This window comes from Gossypium raimondii, chromosome 6 (assembly GCF_025698545.1).
Source record: "Gossypium raimondii isolate GPD5lz chromosome 6, ASM2569854v1, whole genome shotgun sequence".
Taxonomy (NCBI): Eukaryota; Viridiplantae; Streptophyta; class Magnoliopsida; order Malvales; family Malvaceae; genus Gossypium; species Gossypium raimondii.
The window spans coordinates 15,482,459-15,501,583 of record NC_068570.1 but is presented as its reverse complement, the minus strand read 5'-3'; the positions used below and the strand labels follow the sequence as shown (position 1 = coordinate 15,501,583).

The 19,125-nt window shown below is 32.9% G+C and overlaps 3 protein-coding genes across 3 annotated transcripts; 2 read left to right on the top strand and 1 right to left on the bottom strand.

Moving 5' to 3' along the window:
* Positions 1-8,925: 8,925 nt before the first annotated feature.
* LOC105773397 (E3 ubiquitin-protein ligase AIP2) lies at positions 8,926-10,721 on the top strand. Its single transcript, XM_012595264.2, has 5 exons — positions 8,926-9,287; positions 9,378-9,594; positions 9,821-10,023; positions 10,121-10,336; positions 10,433-10,721. Exons 1-5 carry the CDS (start codon positions 9,129-9,131, stop codon positions 10,580-10,582), a joined length of 945 nt encoding a protein of 314 aa, XP_012450718.1. The 5' UTR covers positions 8,926-9,128; the 3' UTR covers positions 10,583-10,721.
* A 2,327-nt stretch (positions 10,722-13,048) lies between these two features.
* On the top strand, positions 13,049-16,755 carry LOC105773396 (uncharacterized). Its single transcript, XM_012595263.2, has 9 exons — positions 13,049-13,545; positions 13,625-13,828; positions 13,900-13,957; positions 14,139-14,201; positions 15,056-15,131; positions 15,377-15,492; positions 15,813-15,902; positions 15,989-16,120; positions 16,281-16,755. Exons 1-9 carry the CDS (start codon positions 13,193-13,195, stop codon positions 16,413-16,415), a joined length of 1,227 nt encoding a protein of 408 aa, XP_012450717.1. The 5' UTR covers positions 13,049-13,192; the 3' UTR covers positions 16,416-16,755.
* Positions 16,756-17,402: 647 nt separating this feature from the next.
* Positions 17,403-18,906, bottom strand: LOC105773398 (acyl carrier protein 2, chloroplastic). Its single transcript, XM_012595265.2, has 5 exons — positions 18,704-18,906; positions 18,445-18,572; positions 18,160-18,276; positions 17,922-18,041; positions 17,403-17,795 (listed from the first exon to the last, which is right to left on the bottom strand). The coding sequence occupies exons 2-5, from the start codon at positions 18,544-18,546 to the stop codon at positions 17,670-17,672; spliced, it is 465 nt and encodes a 154-aa protein (XP_012450719.1). The 5' UTR covers positions 18,547-18,572; positions 18,704-18,906; the 3' UTR covers positions 17,403-17,669.
* Positions 18,907-19,125: the final 219 nt, after the last annotated feature.

Here is a 19,125-nt window from a genome sequence, read left to right as displayed (position 1 = left end):
TCTATATACAAATTTCAAAACCAAACATATAAAAACCAGCCTATACATGCCATATGTTCATAGTTCAAACTTCAAAAGTACCGAGTAATAGTCGATAGTGTGACGATGATCCTAGACGATCCACGAGCTCGGAGCTAGTTTTTAAAATCTATAAAACAACGGATAAACACACAAAGTAAGCTTGGAATACTTAGTAAGCCATAAGCAAATAAATCATTATAAGATTATTAACAATTCAATTCAAATAGGCTGAATACAAACAATTTTAAACATATATACATTCAATTTTCTCATATAATTCAATTTAATACATAAGCATCATTCATTGTCATGTATTTCACATATAGTCATTTGAAATATACTCACTTTTCATTTTTGAAATACATAAACAAATCACACGTACCTGAATTAGATACATTTTTACATAATCATTCATTTCTCGATATTGCTCGTTGAACCGTTCGGAATCAATAAGGATACTCAGATTACTCAGAAAGGCCGTACAATGCCAACGTCCCAGACGTGGTCTTACATGTAATCAAATATTGATGCCACTGTCCCAAACAGGGTCTTACACGAAATCATTATACGATACCGATGTCCCAGACATGGTCTTACACGTAAATCTCAAATCAATGCCAACGTCCCAGATGTGGTCTTACACGAAATCACATATCGGAATCCTATGTCATGACATATGTATCCTATACTATTCCTATGGTTCGTACGGGGCTTTCGGCCATCATAATTCGATCAATTCAAGCTTGTAACTAGATCTCCAATGCTTAATTAATTTCGGCATATACACACATATATTTATTATAATTCAATTCGGCACATATAATACATATACAATCAAATTTAATAACATTTATTTACTTATGAACTTACCTCGTACGGAAATGAACGGATGGAATCGACAACTCGACCACTTTCGACTTCTCCTGATCTAATTCCGTTTTCTTTTGTTCTTGATCTATATAAATTCAAATTTGGCTATTTAATAACACATTTCATTCAACTCAAACCACAAACACATAATCAGGGCATTTTTCACTTTAGCCCTTAAAGTTCACATTTTTGACATTCTAGTCCCTATTTCATAAAATCACAAAATACACAAAATTTCATATTTCTCATGTTTGGTCGAATATTCATATAGTTCATATAAGCCCATATATTTCATTTATTTCACATTTTTACCCTTCAATTTCCCATTTTCACAAAATTGTCTATACTACGAAAATTCATCAAAAATCACAATACGAAACATATGAACCCAACATATATCTTTCAATTTTCACCAACTATCAACACAAAACTCATGGATTCATCGATGGTGTATTTCGAAATCACTAAAAATTTCAAAAATTATCAAAAACCAAATAAAAAACATACCTCAATCAAAATCTTCAAAGGCCGAATGTACAAAAGCTTTAAAACCCCTTTTTCTTTTCTTATTTCGGTGAAAGAAAGATGAACTAAACACTAAATTCATGTTTTATTTTTATTTAATACATATTAATAAGCCATTTACCATTTTAACCTTAATGAAATTACTTTAATAATTAACTCACCATGTCCATAAAAGTCCACTCATAATTTCAATGATATAATATTAACATAAGGACCCCACATTATAAAATTCATACCAATATAGCACTTTAACAAATAGCTAGCCACTTTTGCATTTTACGCGTTTAAGTCCTTTTATAAAATCGAGCACAGAAATGATAAAATTTTCACACGAATTTTTCACATATATAAATATACATGCTATAGACACCAAAAATAATATTAAAAAATATTTTTCTGACTCAGATTTGTGGTTCTGAAGCCACTGTTCCGACTAGTATCTAAACCGGGCTGTTACAACAACTGCTAGTGTGGTCTTTATCCTTTTCGTTGTATGATATCACATTCGCTTCTTGGAATGGAGTAGAGCAAGTTGGATGTGACTCATGATTTTTTCATTAACAGTTCATTATGTTGCTCAGCCACAAGAAGACAAGATACTAATTCAAAATATATCTTAAAACCTTTTTAATGATATTGTGTCTGCAGGACAACATTATTTGCATGAAATATGAAGTATGTTTTTTCTAACATATACTCATAAGTTATGTTCTCTCCACATAATTTCAATTGGGAAGTGATTTTAAACATAGTCGAGTTATACTCACTCATAGATTTAAAATCTTATAATCTCAAATGCAACCAATCATAGCGAGCTTTAAAAAGTATTACGGTTTTCTGATGAACATATCTTTCTTTTAAACTATTCCAAAGGACAAGTGGATCTTTAACAGTTAAATATTTAGTCTTTAGTCCCTCATGGAGGTGATGACGAAGAAATATATGGCTTTGGCCTTATCTTGACTAGATGTTTCATTTCCTTCATTAATAGCCTCACCAAGGCCTTTTGCATCTAAATGTATTTCAGCATCTAACATCCGGGATAAATAGTTCTTTCCAGTAATATCAAGAGCCACAATTTCAAGTTTTTCAAAGTTCAACATTGATGCTATTGCTACAATATAAATATAAATATAAATATAAATATAAATAGTTCATTAACAAACATTCAAGCAAACATTAGTAATCCCTTAACAATAATTTCAAGCATAACATAACAGAAAAAATAACCCAAATAATTGCAATAATTAGTCATAAAATAATTACAAGTAATTTGACTATGTTAGTAGTTTTTAACAAATTACAAGATTAGTGGAACTCTTAAAAAAATGAAACAAATTATAAACATAAGTAATTTTATCATAATGGACATCTTGATAAAATGTATTACATACCCTGATCCAAACTAACGAAAAACGCAAGACTCTTGTATTGATGTAAGTGCCCGTGCTGATAACGTATTATAAACAAAAATAATAGATAAAAGATGGATATGAGAATATGAGAATTTCTATTGCATTCTATACTTTTTCATCATACTTACAAGTAGTATACTCCACTATATATATAGGGAGATTAGACTTTTCATATTCTAATACATAAATAAGAAAAAGGGGTTACAAAGAGATGAAAGGTTTAAGGAAGATGGAAAGTTAAAGGTTATAGAATATGAAAGGTGGAAGGTCAAGGGAGATGAAAGATGAAAGGTTGAACATCCATTAAATAACATTCATAACACTCCCACTTGGATGTTCATTGTATAAATGATATGCCTCATTAAAAATCTTACTAGGAAAAAACCATGTGGGACAAAACCTAGTGAAGGAAAAAAGAGTACATAATCCTTTGATACACAGTATGTCACAACCTTACAAGAACAAATTTACTCTCCCTCATGTAAGCATCACTTAAGATCTTTAAAATGACGCAATCCAATGTTGAAAATTAACTTCTCAAATGTAGCAGTAGGGAGCGCCTTAGTAAAAAGATCTATCAAATTCTCACTTGAACGAATCTGTTGAACATTTATATCTCCATTCTTTTGTAGATCATGAGTGAAGAAAAGTTTTGTAAGGTTTGGAATTGATGATATCGTTTGATCCAAACCAACAAAAAATACAATACCCGTGCTGATAACATGTTATAAAATAATAATGTAGAGAACACAATAATAATAGATGAGAATAAATTGATATTTCTATTGCAATTTTCTTCTATTTCCATCATCCTTACAAGTAGTATACTCTTATATATATAGGGAGATTAGACTCCTCATTTTCTAATACATAAATAGGAAAGGGGTTACAATAAGATAAAAGGTGAAGAGTTAAGGAAGATGAAAGGTGAAAGGTGAAAGGTTGAGGAAGATGAAAGGTGAAAGGTTGGAGAAGATGAAAGGTTGAACATCCACTTAATAACATTCATAACACTCCCCCTTAGATGTTCATTGTATAAAGTATATGCCTCATTAAAAACCTTACTAGGAAAAATCTTGTGGAACAAAAACCTAGTGAAGAAAAAAAGAGTATATAATCCTTTGATACATATTATGTTACAACTTTAAAAGAAAAATATAGTGTTAATTTACTCCCCTCATCTATGGATCACTTAAGATCTTTGAAACGACGCAATCCAATGCTAAAAATTAACTTATCAAATGTAGTAGTAGGGATGCCTAATTAAATCCTTGATTATTATTCGGATCGGGTGATGGGTGTTACAACAATCCATATTTTGCTCCCCCTTATTTGAACATCATTTTATAACCAAATATTGAGACATTCAATATTATTTATCAATAACAAATCAACAAAATTTATTGATGTGTATCAATATAGCAATAAATTTCAATTACATTCTCATGCTTTGGATGTCACTAACAACTTTATAAAGCATGATGTATTGTATCATTCACTATTACCAATACAATGAGTGCATTGGGCACAAAAAATTGTGCTTTAGGACATTCGCTTTATAACATTATTGTATGACCATTTGTTCTTATTGAACACTCAATCTTTAGGTCAAGATAAAATTTAATTTTTAGATATACTTTCATTATAAAGTTTATTTACGAATAATTATTGCTCTTGAAAATTCTTCAAGAACTCCAATGATATTTGATACATTAATATCAACAATGATGATAACAACCTATATGCATAAATACATTCTAAACAAAATCATATTTACATTTAATGATTTTCTCATGCAACTCAAGTTTTATGCTTCGTATCAATATTATGAAATAATTTATACTAGCCGAATACAAATTCACTAGACGTAAATAAATAAATTTATTTAGTGTTTGAATACACCACAAATTATACTAGCCAAATACAAATTCACTAGACGTAAATAAATAAGTTTATATGGTGTTTGAATACACCACAAATTAATCATTTTTCATAACCAAAACCAAATGTCTTGTTACAAGTCAATTCATATATTATGACTTGCTATTATGCTAACATGTACTCTCATTGGCTTTACACCTTTTGGGTGTTTGGACTTCAAGTTCGAGATGCATTTCATAAGTTATAATAGAAGTGTCTCTTTATTTTGATGAGTTGCTCCCAAATCAATGCTTTCAAATATATTTTCATTCAAGATCCTCACTTTTCCATAATATTGAAGTGTTCTACGTATATTATCGTTGTCGACTACAATTTCCTTTTGTCAGCTCCATTTAGTTATATATGAAAAAGGGATTTCAAGGAGATGAAAAGTTTAAGGTGTTGGAAAAACGGGTTTCGAAAACGCAGCAAAAAATAAATTTAGGGAAAATTAGAGTTTTAAATTTTTTGTCAAAATAAGATCTTGCTTGTGATATCTAAAGTAATAAACACTTAATCAAATTGTACCTTTTCGATTTGTCTAGGATGAATGCTTCGACCGAGTAGTTTTCTCTGCTATCCTCAAGCTCACGTTTGTCTAGTGTGGGCTCACTTCGAATCAAAAAAATTTCCACAAAAATTATCAGTGGGGTAATTTTGCAATTTTTCTAAACTTTTGAGTCAAATTGTAAATTAGAAAAACATCTCTAAAAATTTTTTGAAATAATCTCTTCAGTGAATTTTCTCTTTACAACTTTCTCTTGAATTAAAGTGTGTGTAAATAATGACCCAAGGCTCTCTTTATATAGAGAGAGTTTAAAGAGTTCAACTATGATTAAACTTAATCACTTTAATATTAAATCTTATTAAAATAATAGAATATTTAATATTAAAATAATCACTTTAATACTAAATTAATAAAATACTATTAAGATAAGTATTAAATTAAATTTAATATTAAACTATTAAAATAATATTATTTTTGGAACAATTAATCTGAAATCAAATTCTCTCGTAGAGTCTCAGTGGGAGTGTAACTCTTCCACTGCTCAACCACCAACGACCAACCGTTACCGGCCACCAAGGTGTCGTCGTCACAGCCGCCGGCACTGCCGTGTCTGGTGATGCATGTGCGATACCCTTACGGTAGGTCAATGATGACCCGACCGGTTCGGTCTAGCCACCGGTTGGATCGTTGGTCCGGTTTCACATACCGGACCTGGTTCGACCAATTTTTGGGTCTTAGGCTCGGTTTTGGACTCATAGGTTTAATTTACGATATTAGGTCCAATTTTAGAGTTCAATTACCCATTGGGCAATTGTCTAACTTGAAAATTAATTTCCAAAAACATCATATTAATTTTAATTAATTTGATTAATTTAATTTTACTTGATTAAAATTAATTTTTCAAAAAATCACTTAGATTTTTCAAATTATTTTTTCAAGAAAATTCTTTAATCAAATTCTCTAGTCGAACAATTCTCATAACCACCTAATTTAGTTCCACATTGAATAAATCAACTCAATTAAATTATTCTCAAATTCGTAGAATTTTCTTCTGATTCAAATGCAATCTGATCGAGCTTTTGTTAAACTAGCTGAGGGACAATCGGACATATATAATTAGGCTCTAGTGATTGCAATTATGTTCAGAAGCATCATTCCGATAGTTTTCAATTACTTAGTTATAGAGTCAGTCCACAAGAAGTACCATGATTGAAAATTCCTTATTATATACTCTTTACAAAAGCAATTCATCCAGCTGTTTTGTCCAATGACCTCATCATGTGTGTTTTACCCTCATATGATATCCTTGATTCCTTTGAGTTAAGTTCGTTCACTCAATACAATCATATTTTATCTCTTTGTTAGCATTATGTCTTCTTAATGATTAATATGATCACTATCAACAAATGACTGTGATAAATTGCTCGTTCGAGAACTAGCAACTCGTGACAACGTTTCATATTTAACAATCCACACAATGCCAATGAGAGGATATCATTAACTTTTTAATTGAGCTATGAATTTCACTGTTGCTAGTAAAGTTATGCCATACACAAGTTATGTACCCAACATATCGGCTATGGGCTCGATCATCTTTAGAGCATAAACCTTCACTTATATTAAAGCACATGAGTTGCATATGCACGGTCAGTGACTAACTCAGGATTTAGGTAAATCACACCATAACGTCACAAGTGAATTAATTCACAAACGAATTCTGAATTAATTCATCTTGAGTCCAGTCCAATGTATCATTCTACCAATGAATACATCTATGTCTCTACTTATGGAGTCTACTGCTCTGGTAGTCAAGACTAGTCATCTTCCCAATTGGAATTGTAGACAACATAATAATCTTTCTCAGTATTTGAATCAAATGCTCACTTTGATTCTTTTAAGAGATTACGAACTCATTTAGATTATCGACTAAAGTAAGTTGTCTTTCTCGCAATGTAAGCGTTCTTTACAATGCCACTTAACTTCAGTTTGAATTTTAGACAATCAATGAGCTAATATTTTCTTGTCACAATTTCGCTATTCATGCAAAATATAAAAGACAGAAAATAAAAAAAGACATAATAGTGAAATGTGAAATTAACTTTACTTAATTATTAATCGTTCAAATAAATAGAAAACAGTTACATATTTACTACAATATTGGCACATTTCCCAACATAAGGGAGATGGAAGGTTAAAGGTTAAAGAAGATGAAAGGTGGAAGGTCAAGGGAGATGAAAGATGAAAGATGAAAGATGAAAGGTTGAACATCCAAGGGGGAGTGTTATGAATGTCATTTAATGGATGTTCAACATTTCATCTTTCATCTCCCTTGACCTTCCACCTTTCATCTTCTTTAATCTTTAACCTTCCATCTTCCTTAAACCTTTTCATCTTCTTGTAACCACTTTTTCTTATTTATGTATTAGAATATTGAAAGTCTAATCTCCCTATATATATAGTGGACTGTACTACTTGTAAGTATAATGGAAAAGTATAGAATGCAATAGAAATTCTCATATTCTCATATCCATCTTTTATCTATTATTTTTGTTTATAATATAATTAAAATTTTGAGAAAAATCAATTAGGAGTTCTAGTCAAAGTAAATTCTTCGTTTGATTTGAGAGTTTGATCATTGATGCAAGATCAATTTCAATGTTCTTTAATAAATTGATTATAGGCATTGCCAATCGCCAAGTAACCTAATCTCTTCTGACTTTCTTGATAATCAAGACAATCGTCATTAATTGCTTTCTTTATTTATAAATAATTCTATAATAATCACTTATGAATTTAATTTATCAATAACTTTAAGAATGAAAGAAACTCAATTCTAACCAACAAGTGCACAGTCATGGTTTATTTAAGTTAGACCGCATGCTTACACTACATAAATAATCATGCAGTCGTCACAAATATTAGAAATCAATCAATCGACTAATTATCTAATTGAGAAAGCAACCGCTCTAAGCTATCAAATATTGGTCGGATATTTAGCAAACTTGAATAATTGTAATTAAACCAAAAGACATTCAAATACTAAAGAGCAAAGAAAGATTAAAAACAATTCGATCTTACAAACTCGTACAATCAAATTTCGAATATTGCTTTAACTAGAAAAGAGGGTTTAAAACCCATAAATTAAAAAAAACAATATAAAATTAAGAATGGCTAGGTATCTCACAAATCTTAACCTAATAATATTTATTTATAGGACAAAAATAATATAATAGAGAAAATATAAAAGTGCCATTAATTAAATAACAATTTTTTAGATTTTAGGCAATTTTTGCGTTAGACTTTTAGGCCATTTTCAAACATCTTCCTGACATTTTTAAGCTTGAGTTGTGAAATAAATTCAGTTATATTTTTAATTTCTTTTAAATTGGTATATTATAGGCCCAAAACGGAGCTTGTAACTAAGTTATGACCAAAATATTAAAGCTACACCGTGTTAAAAATTCAAATCACAAAAATTTGTCAAAAAAATAAACTTTTAACCTTTTTTTATCTAATTATTTCATAAATCAATAAAAATAAACCTAATTAAATAAAAAATATACATACTTATAATAAATATTAAGTTTCAATAAATTTAAATTTTACATCTGTTAGTCTTAATCTTTAAATTTATCATAGACACGCAAGTCGTTTCAAATCACTCCAGATCCGGGCATTCGCCCATATAAGATTGAGCCGGGCGGACTGGTCCACGGCCGACATCCTCGTTATCCCCCTCGCCAAGAAATCTGCTCTTAAAAACAAAATTCGAATAAGAATTCTCTAAACCCCCAACATATAAAATAAGTAACGAGATTCAAGAATCGGAATTTTTTTTTCTTTAAGAATTTGATTGCAGAGTTGAAAGAATGGGGTCTTCTTCTTGTTCAGATGGAAGCTTGAAGCAACAATTAGAGGAATTACAGAAACAGCTTGGAAAGAAACAGAGATTCGAGGAGGCAGTTTCCTCCATCAATTCCCTTCTTAAACTCCATTATCCTTCAGCTTCTCCCTCCCTTCGCAAATCGGTGAGATCCCCTTTTCTTTATTCATCTTTTCTCTCTTCCAATTTAAAGCGGTAATTGAATTTTCACATGCTATCGTTTTTCGTCGTTCAGTTTTATTCCGTTGTTTGCCGTGTTGCTACCATTTTGAAGACCAGATACACCGCACCCGGTTTCTGGCTTGCCGGTTTACGCCTTGTCGAACTCTTGGAACCCCTTGTCTCTGATCCTTCTGAAAAGAGTCATCTTAGGAATTGCATTTCTCAGGCTAAGCAACACTTGAATGAAATCGAAAACCCCGTCCAATCATCTGGATCTTCCGCCAACAGAGGTTTGTTTCGAAAACAATCCTTTGCTTTTTTCTTGCTTGGACTTCTTTATTTTTGTTTAAGAACGGATGTGATATACAAGGATCCTACAAATATACACATAGAAAAATCTAACCTTATTCATGTCAGTATCCGACCTTCATATTCAAGTTCGAGTAACATAGTTTTGAAGTATGTTTAGGGACATTGAAATGTTTAAAATGATTTCTGTTTTGTTTTGCCCAAAAGGTTATCTATTTGAGGGACATCTTACCGTGGATCCTGAACCACCACAGCCTCAATGGTTGGTCCAATCAAATCTCATGAATGCTTTTGCTTCTGCTGCGGCTGCCGAATCTTCTCAGGGTTCGGCAACAAATGTTAACACAGTGGAAAATGCTGCCAATGTGCTTGAACAGCTCATTGATCATCTTGATAGTGTTATACCAGAGGTACTTTTTCTGCGATCTGCTAGTTGAATATATATTGGTTTATAGAAGTTGATTAGAATTTGAAACTCATGTGAATGGATTAATCTTTGTTTTCAAGATACTTGAGAATGAGGGTGGTGTTCGAAGAGTCCCACCAGCTAGTAAAGAAGTTGTCGCAGAGCTTCCGGTAATTACTCTCACAGAAGAAATCCTGGCTAAGCTTGGATCTGATTCTGAATGTGCAATATGTAAGGAGAACCTTCTTGTTGGCGATAACATGCAAGAATTGCCGTGCAAGCACACATTCCATCCTCCTTGTTTGAAGCCATGGCTGGTAATTAATAGTGCTTGATTTTATTTTATTAGTGATGGAGGATTAAATGCGATTGTGGGTTATCTGTGTCTTATATTCAATGGTATTTTGTGGCAGGATGAACACAATTCTTGCCCAATTTGTAGATACGAGCTGCAAACAGATGACCATGATTATGAGAGCTGGAAGGAGCGGGAAAAGGAGGCCGAAGAAGAGAGAAAAGGTGCTGCAAATGCTGTTCGTGGTGGTGAATACATGTATGTGTAGATGACTGGTCTTATTGGATTTATACTCAATTTCAATGATATTTCATTATTGTATTTATACGTGTGACTAAGTGGTGTAATAAAGATACTGATTTTTTTAACACATTATATGGTTACCTTTTTAGCTCACCTCTATCATAGATTGCGGGTTGCTCTTGTTTTTTCTTTTTCCTTTGGTTTCAGTATTAAGCTGCTTGCCGAGGACATGTTATAGGTCTATGGGTTTGACATGGTATGGACTCGAGATGTGGTAATATCATTGCTATGATCCATGATAAATAGTTATACATTGTCTCTAGCTCTTTGATGCTCTTATAATTTCCAAACAAGCTAGTAATTTATACCATGGTAGTCGGTACAATAATGGCCGGTATGTACCGTTCCAGTCCTAAACTGGTACCAAGTATTTTGTGTTCCGTTTCGGTCAAAATTTCAGTGCATTTTGATCATTTCGGTGTATTTTAGCCTGTTACGATCAATACCAGCTTGTACCAGTGCGTTCCGACCTGTAGCGGTTGGTACAAAAATTTTACTGACTACCTTGGTTTATACAAGACTGCATTTCTAGCTCGTAGTTTGGATGAAGCAGAACCTTTTGTATCCTAGACGAATGCTGCTTGCTGCTTTCTAAAGCAAATGAACTGTTGTAGGTTTTATTCTGATAGATTAGGGTAATGTCATCAATGTAAGAGGAATAACAGTTGACTCTAAACATTTCTGTCTTTGATAAATTAAGAACCCATATATACATGATTAATGAGTTTAGTGGCTTCTCTTGGCTCAAAACCGGGTGGACTTGAGAACTATGTTATTCGCATTTGGTCTCGGATGTGATGTGAGTGTTGATATGATATGGTTAGCTATGTATTTAGAGGAGGTCATATTCTTATGCCTAATCTATGTGTTGGAGACGGGAGTTTCAAGAAAAATAATGAGTGTTGGCATTTTTTTGTTCATTATACATTTTCGGGTATATTTCAAGAAGTTTGGATCTACAACATCTATAGTTTTGAAACATCTACACAAAAAAAGAAACATTGTGGGTATTTTTGGCCGCTCATTATTTTTTCTTTCAATTTTTTCGCGGGTTATAACATATTCCAAATCCCTTTACTCCTTTTTCTTTTTAAAATTTAATCTTTTTTGTTCATTTTTAATTAATTGTTAATATAGTTAAAATTTTTTTGTTAAATTTATTAGTAAGATATTTTTGAATATTGAAAAAATATTTATTTATTTATTTATATATAATGCACTTGAATTTAATAAAAAATATAGTAGTCTTGATTACATATTTTAAATTGAAAAAATAAGGAGATTAAATTCAAAACTTTCCTCTAGTTTGTTCACTTGAGCTCTGGTTATTTACTTGGTTTAGAAGCTCTGCAGGTCTTGAATGTTTTTTTTTTTAATAATAATTTTATAATAGATTGTTATTTTTGATACAATACTTACAATTATTTATAGTTTTTCTCTAATCCTTAAATAGAAGAATAATGCGCTTCAACGTATTCGAACCTATGACCTCCTGCATTGACAACAATACAATATTCATTGAGCTAAAACTTAATATTCAATGTTTCACTTCTATTTATACGGCCTTTAGGATGTCAACAAGGTAGTGCTTTTTTTTGCTTGCTTCGACCTTTATCTCATTTTTGTCTCTTGTTTTGTCAGGCAGTCTTGAACTTAATTTTATTTAAAATTTCAATACCTGCATCTGACTTCCAAAAAATCACAATTGATTTCGTTCGTCTTGAGATATTAAATAAAGTTTTACAAGACTAAATTGATCGCATATTGTGGTAGATTGGTTTTGGGTTTTGAATATAACTATAGATTAGATTATTTGATATTTTTCTATTATTTTATTTTTACCAAATAAAATATTAAAACATCAAAAAAGAAAAAAGAAATACAACTTACCTGTTGAAAATTGGACCGAAAAGTTATATTTGAAATCCAAAACCAATGGCATTCATTTATCTATTGCTGCCAAGTTAATGTGTAAATTAAATGATAATAAAATTTTGGGTACCAGAATAATACAAGTATCAAATGAGATATTTTTGTATAAGTACTACATTGTATATATGCCAATTGTGACATTAAGGATATAATTAAAATACGTAAAAATAATTAAGATGTTATAAAATCTTACAAAAGTCATAAAAATTTCTAGTTGAAACATATAAAATCTGTTATAAAATTTTAAAATTTTTTTGGGTGAATTTAACTGAAGGATGTTGCAGAACTCAATTTAAGGAAAAAAAAACCCTTATAAAATGGGATTGAAAGCGAGAGATTTGAATTATTTTGCCTAGATCTTCTTTTAACACTTGTGTTATGAAATTAAGAAAAATTACTCTTTTTAAATTAAGTATAAGAAAACCTAAAAATGTTATAATTGTAAGAGTGGGTGAAGTTGGATATTATAAGATACGGATTCACCAAACTCTGGCCATTTCCAGCCCAAGTCTGTAAACCTGAATGGTGTGATTCGTGGCTTAACTATCAGCATATATTCAAGTTTCCTCCTTTTCAACCAAAAGTTTTAGTGGTTTTCCCGCAAAGTGGTTCTTTTCGGATTTTGTCTCCGCAAATCACACCCATGGAGTTAGCCACTTCTTTCATCTCAGGCGCACAGCTGAACTTGCTTTGTCCCAAGAATCTCACAACCTCCACTTCCCGCTCTTACAAGCTTCCTAAAAGAACCAAGTTTCTGAGCCTTCACTCTCTGCTTCCACCCCCGTTTTCCAATGCCTTTATTTGCCAAGGAAGCAGCTTTGGTTTCATTAACAACTCTACCTCTACCTCAAGTACCAATAGTAACATTTCTAACAGGTTTTACAAGAGGTTGGATTCTTGTTTGATCATACCCCCATCCAGAAACAAGAAACCACGTGCTATCATCAAGTTCTTAGGAGGTGCTTTCCTTGGAGCTGTCCCCGAAGTTACTTACAGGTACCTCGTTTTCTCGTTTCCATGGTGGAATCAAAATAAGGTCCTTTTTGCTGATTTGGGGGTTTTTTTTTTTTTAAAGTTACTTGATTGAGCTTTTGGCCAAGGAAGGATTTTTGATTATATCAGTGCCATACAATGTGACATTTGATCATGAACAAGCTACTAAACAAGTGTATGAGAGGTTTAATGCTTGCTTGGACAACATTCTTGCTTTTGGATATCCAGATGCTAATCTTACTCCTGCTGATCTTGTTAATCTTCCACTTTTCTCTGTTGGTCACAGGTAAGTGTTTCTAAGTGGTTGTAAATTTTTTATGCTTAAGTAATATTATTTTAATTATATGATAATTGCAGCAATGGTGCTCTTCTTCAAGTACTCACAGGCAGTTATTTCTCTGAGAGGATACCGAAGGTTTGGTTTTTCTTTTCCCGGTTTTTTAAGCTTTCTTTGTTGGTTGCAGTTTTGAAGAAGTTGATTTTACAATTTAGTTTTTGTAGACAAAATGTAAAATTATGAAGTTTTAGATAGTGCAATTTATTATTAGGTTCAATAGTTCCTGGAGTGTGACAAAGAATGTTATCTCTTGTGGAAGGCTAATGCCATAATCTCATACAACAACAAGTCAGCAACAGAGGCGGTGCCATACTTTGAGCAGGTAATAATCTTTATTTTATAAAAGGCAGCAGATATTGATTACGGTTACCTTAGGGCATATGTTTAATCTCCATGCCTAATGTGTTAGTAGAATTGCACTGGTATGTTGTTCTTGTCGCTTTTGATACCATTTCTTTTGCATGTTAACCATTATGTGAATAAAAGAAGGTTCTAAGCTTAAATTGAAGGTAACATTTGGTGGACTTGCCCAAATTTATTAGTTTTTTTTTTGTTGTTGTTGTTAAGTGGTGTTATCTCACATCTATCAAAATTGGGCTTCTCCTATTAACAAAAGGTTTTAGATTGGATGCTTAACATGGTATCCGAGTCCAAGTTTGTTATGCTGTTCTACCTACCAAAACCTGATGTGAGGTTGTCCACATGTAGGCCCTGTGAGCTATACATGTGGGGGGGGGGTTGTTAAGTGATGTTGTCACACCTGTTAAGTACTTGGGCTCCTCTTATAACCAAATGATTTTTGGTCAGATGCTTATTCCTTTATTAGGGTTAATACTATATGAGTTGAGTTGGTTAATAAATTGCATGCATAAAAGATGATGGCTGTTATTAACTTTTATCAGGTAAAAGCTACTAGAACCGAAGTTTTTTTGGTAAAGCATTAGCAATAATGTGTTGTTAATGAGGCTTATTTTCTTGGGATCAACTAAAATTATTGGTAATGTTCTATTAAGCCTCTCATGTTTTTGCTTGTTATTGATACTTCATCATCCAGAGCTTTTTGATGTTGTTTATAAGTTTGCACTCACAGAGCCTGTATGAATCTTGTTAGTTCTTGCCCTTGCATGTTTGTCTAATGAACTGCGTAATGGTAAAACTGGTGATAATACTTTGCAGTTGGGTCCTCTAGTTAGGCAGATGATGCCAATGGTAGAAACATCTCCAATGTATTCAATGGCTAGGAGTGCTTCAGGTAAATTACATTCTAACTCTTGCTTAGCGACTTTTGGCTTGCTAATAAATTTGGTGCTATACTGTGATAGTTTTTTTTCTTTTGGAATCATAGACTTGATGTCTTCCCCTGTTGTATAACCATGACTATTCAAAATACAGCATGATTTTATAATGCGTGTGCATTGTTAACATACACATTATCCTTTTGTATGCATAAATAATATGAGATTATTTGGATGTAATTTTTCATTGCAAACGCTGCAGATGATGCGTGGAAGATGTTTATTGACACTGCTGGAGCAATGATACCTGAAAGAGACCAAGAAGCCTTTGTCTCGTTCACCAATTTTGTGGATCAGTTGCCCTCCGTTTTTGGTCAGGTATGTATCTGTCTTTTACAAAGTTGTCTGAGATACTACATGAAGTGACCGAGTCTATTGTGCACTGTAATTGGTTCTTTCTTCTCTCTGCCATGCGGTTTCAACTTATTGTGTTTAGACTGTTCTAGTGGATGAGACTCCAATTTGGAGTTTGTAACTTGAATCTTATTGAGCAAATGTAACACAAAAGTGAGGATAGTGGTGATTTGCTAGTTTGATTAGACCAATTTTCCTCTGATGCTTCTTTGATGCTAGTGAGATTCCCCTGGACAGGTGGACATTAATTTTTTACTTTCACTTTGTAATCTTGTTTCCTTTAGGTCACACAAGGGATATCAGAGTTCAAGCCAACACCTTCTGAGAACCGTGAATGTTGCAAGAACAAATACAATGTCCAACATACACTACTGGTATACATTTTGTGCATTCTATTTGGTTAATTAGATGTTGTAGGTTGCTATTGTGTTTATTCTTGTGAACCTACATCTGTTTTTAGGTGAAGTTCAACTTTGACACAATTGATGAAACTGATCTCCTTGAAGAGACATTGAAGCCTCGCGTGGAGTCTATTGCTGGGACGCTAGAAAAGGTCCAATTAAGTGGCAACCATATAACACCGTGTGTGCTGGTATGACATGCAAAGTTTATTTCTTTCTGCCTCCCTTGTTCACCCCTCTGTCCCTCACCTTCTCTATACATCTGGCTGTGTGGCGAGCATGGATACATTGAGTTTCCATGTTCATAATGGTACGCATCTTGAATATGTTAAATTTACTTTGCCTGATCAGGAACCAAAATGGCAAGCAGGATATGTATACACTCCGGCAGATGCTATTGCTCAGGGATTTAAGACTCTTTCACTGAGTGAAACTAAAGTGCTCTCAAGAACAATTTCTGATTGGTTCAGACGTTTTGAAGAGTAACTGCCAAAATTTGATGGTAAGTTGATTCTGTGCGGGCACACAGTTTATTGAAAATATAATTTATGAGATTATTGAGGTCCAAGGAATTAAAAATTAGATAGCTGCATGTGTATAGCCAAGCTGAATGAGCTTTCATATGTACCAACAAATGAAAATTAGGAATTGAACTTAGACTACAAATTGATCAAAAAAGAATATAAAATGGGCCCCTGAGAGCTTCTTTTATCTGATATACATTTCTTGCTTGAATGTACATAATATGAATTTCATTAGCTGAATTGGTTGGTCTCTTCCGAATCCATGAAATCAATGGGCAAATACTTTTCTCTATTTGAACATACATGGTTATGTAGCTTGTGAATGTTATTTCTGAGTGCATATATACTGGTGTATGATAAATACTTTCCTTTTTGCTTGGATTATCACCCTCTTTAACAGCTACTTTTCTAAACTTTTGGGTTCCAAAAAGGCTATGATCCTTTAAATGAATGAGGTTTATTTGTCAGTTGGAGAATACGTTTAAGTTTGAATCTTTCTTGTTTATTGGTATTTTCTTCATGCTTTTTTCTGGTGTATTTCTTCAATATACATGCTGTTAAGTGACTGATGCTCTCTTATCAAATAATCCTAACCATGTTTTTGTGCTACCGTTTGACCATTGTATGTATATTTAAGATAAGGGCCTTTCAGATGATGGTATTCCTCTGAGGGTGTCATTGCATTACCCATCAATTACAGCCCTATCTTGGTTGCAAAACCTGCCAAAAATTTTAGGATAGGCTAAATACAACTTTCTTATTACATGTTTTCTTGTTTTGAAAAGAGAAGGAACAATACACCCTGCAAATGGGGGTTAACAAACTCTTATCTTTGTTGCTTAGATAATGATCTCCTTATATTAGTTGTAAGTTTCATTTTTCAGCCAGATTTTAACCGGATTCTCACCGGAAGAAGCTGTAAGTTGCATATCTGAAAACAAAGCTCAAGTTGATTCATGCATTTATTCATTGGCTTTACTGTTTTCGTTCTTGCTTTTGCATGAAACAGAAAAGAACAAAGAGACAAGTGACAGGCTACAATTTAAGATCCACCCTGTTACAAAAATTGCCCTCTTGGTTAAGCAAAAGGAAAGAAAAATAGTGCCACACCTTGTAGGAAAGAAAAGGAAAATCGATTACTGTAATTTATGATTTTTTCTTTGGTGGCATTTATAGGAACTAAAAGAAAATAAGTTCTGGTATTCTTGTAAGTGGCCTATGCAGCAGCAGCTTTCACTTTCTCAATCAAGTCCGCGGCATCTTGGACGGTTGTGATGTTCTCAGCTCCGCCTTCTCCGACTGAAACTCCAAATTGTTCCTCCAACGCCATCATTATCTCCACCTGAAATGAATTTGACATCAAACAAAACATAAGAAATGAACCAGGATATTATGCTCATGATGTAAGAAACTGAAAGGGTTAAAAAAAACACAAATGTGGATATGTCTTGTAAAAGGTGTAACGCACCGTGTCAAGTGAATCAGCTCCTAGATCAGCAAATTTAGTATCAGGAGTCACTGAACTCGCATCAATTGACAATTGCTTGGCAATGGTATTTTGGACGGTTTTCAATGTCTCAGGTTGAGCCTAGTGGAATCCAATATGTACGAAGATAATGAGCTTAATGACGATTTCATGTACTAAAGTCAATTGTAATAAGAATAAAAAAAAAACGAAACAAAGACATGGTCTACAAGTTTCTTACAAGAGAGCATGAAACTGATGTCTTAAAGCAGCTAGATCGAGTCGAAAATTTGTTTCTCTCCTTGGAGAATTGAATCTTTGGAATAAGCTTCAATCCATTGCATACTACAGGACATCCCTGCAATAAAAACTCGGTTGGATGAGATCTACACATGATGAGCCAGTATTATTTACATAGGTAGAAAGGTCCCAAAGTTTTTATTTTGTCATTAAACCGAGACCTCATTGGTCGGTTCAATCTGCCTTACTATTCACATTGTAGTTTTCCCCAAAAAGGATCACTTACAATGGTGGTGAAGCTTTTGTGCTGAGAAATAGATCCTTTGGCAAAAGGAATTGTAGCAGGGGCGGGCAATGAAGATGCGGAGATTGAAGCAAAAGCAGCCATTGAAACTGGATTGACTAAAATGCAGGCTGAAAATAACGAGATATATAGGGTATTACAAGTAGTGAAAAGGAAGTAAATTGATGAAGAAACTCAAAGTTGTAGATATATAAATAGAGAAAATGTTGAAGACAAAGCCAGAAAGTGTCCGGGGAGTTACATGAACACCCGATGATGATTCCAATGTTTGATTTGGTTTTCTTTAATGACTTTTAGAATGGGGCGGTCACTTCCATGGATGTTCTGTGTTTGCTTATGCTATGCGAATTGGACTCTTAACGTTATTTTCTATTTGCAGAAATTCACCACTGCATGCATGGTATGGCAACAGTAGAACAGTTACCTCCTATCCTATCAAGTGCTTGCATTCAAATGTTAAATATTATTACATTTACACCTCAAAATATTAATAAGATAAGAAAATTGATGTGTTTGCGGTTTATAATCAGAGAGACAGTGGGCTGGCAGTTTCTATTGGGTGAAACTTGTCATAAGTCAAAACCATAATCAAAGCCGTATTATATGTATAGAAAATTTGATATGCTGCATTGCACTGCACTGCTCTGCTCTCTTATGTTGGGG

Bases quoted from the DNA above. Each gene is read 5' to 3' on its own strand.
- LOC105773397 (XM_012595264.2), top strand. From the start codon at position 9,129: ATGGGGTCTTCTTCTTGTTCAGATGGAAGCTTGAAGCAACAATTAGAG. The intron at 9,595-9,820 runs GTTTGTTTCGAA...TTTGCCCAAAAG, and splicing joins TGGATCTTCCGCCAACAGAG to GTTATCTATTTGAGGGACAT. The intron at 10,337-10,432 runs GTAATTAATAGT...ATTTTGTGGCAG, and splicing joins CTTGTTTGAAGCCATGGCTG to GATGAACACAATTCTTGCCC.
- LOC105773396 (XM_012595263.2), top strand. From the start codon at position 13,193: ATGGAGTTAGCCACTTCTTTCATCTCAGGCGCACAGCTGAACTTGCTT. The intron at 13,958-14,138 runs GTTTGGTTTTTC...CTCTTGTGGAAG, and splicing joins TCTCTGAGAGGATACCGAAG to GCTAATGCCATAATCTCATA. The intron at 16,121-16,280 runs GTATGACATGCA...TTGCCTGATCAG, and splicing joins ATATAACACCGTGTGTGCTG to GAACCAAAATGGCAAGCAGG.
- LOC105773398 (XM_012595265.2), bottom strand. From the start codon at position 18,546: ATGGCTGCTTTTGCTTCAATCTCCGCATCTTCATTGCCCGCCCCTGCT. The intron at 18,277-18,444 runs GTAAGTGATCCT...TTTTTATTGCAG, and splicing joins ACAAAAGCTTCACCACCATT to GGATGTCCTGTAGTATGCAA. The intron at 17,796-17,921 runs GTGCGTTACACC...AATTCATTTCAG, and splicing joins GAGCTGATTCACTTGACACG to GTGGAGATAATGATGGCGTT.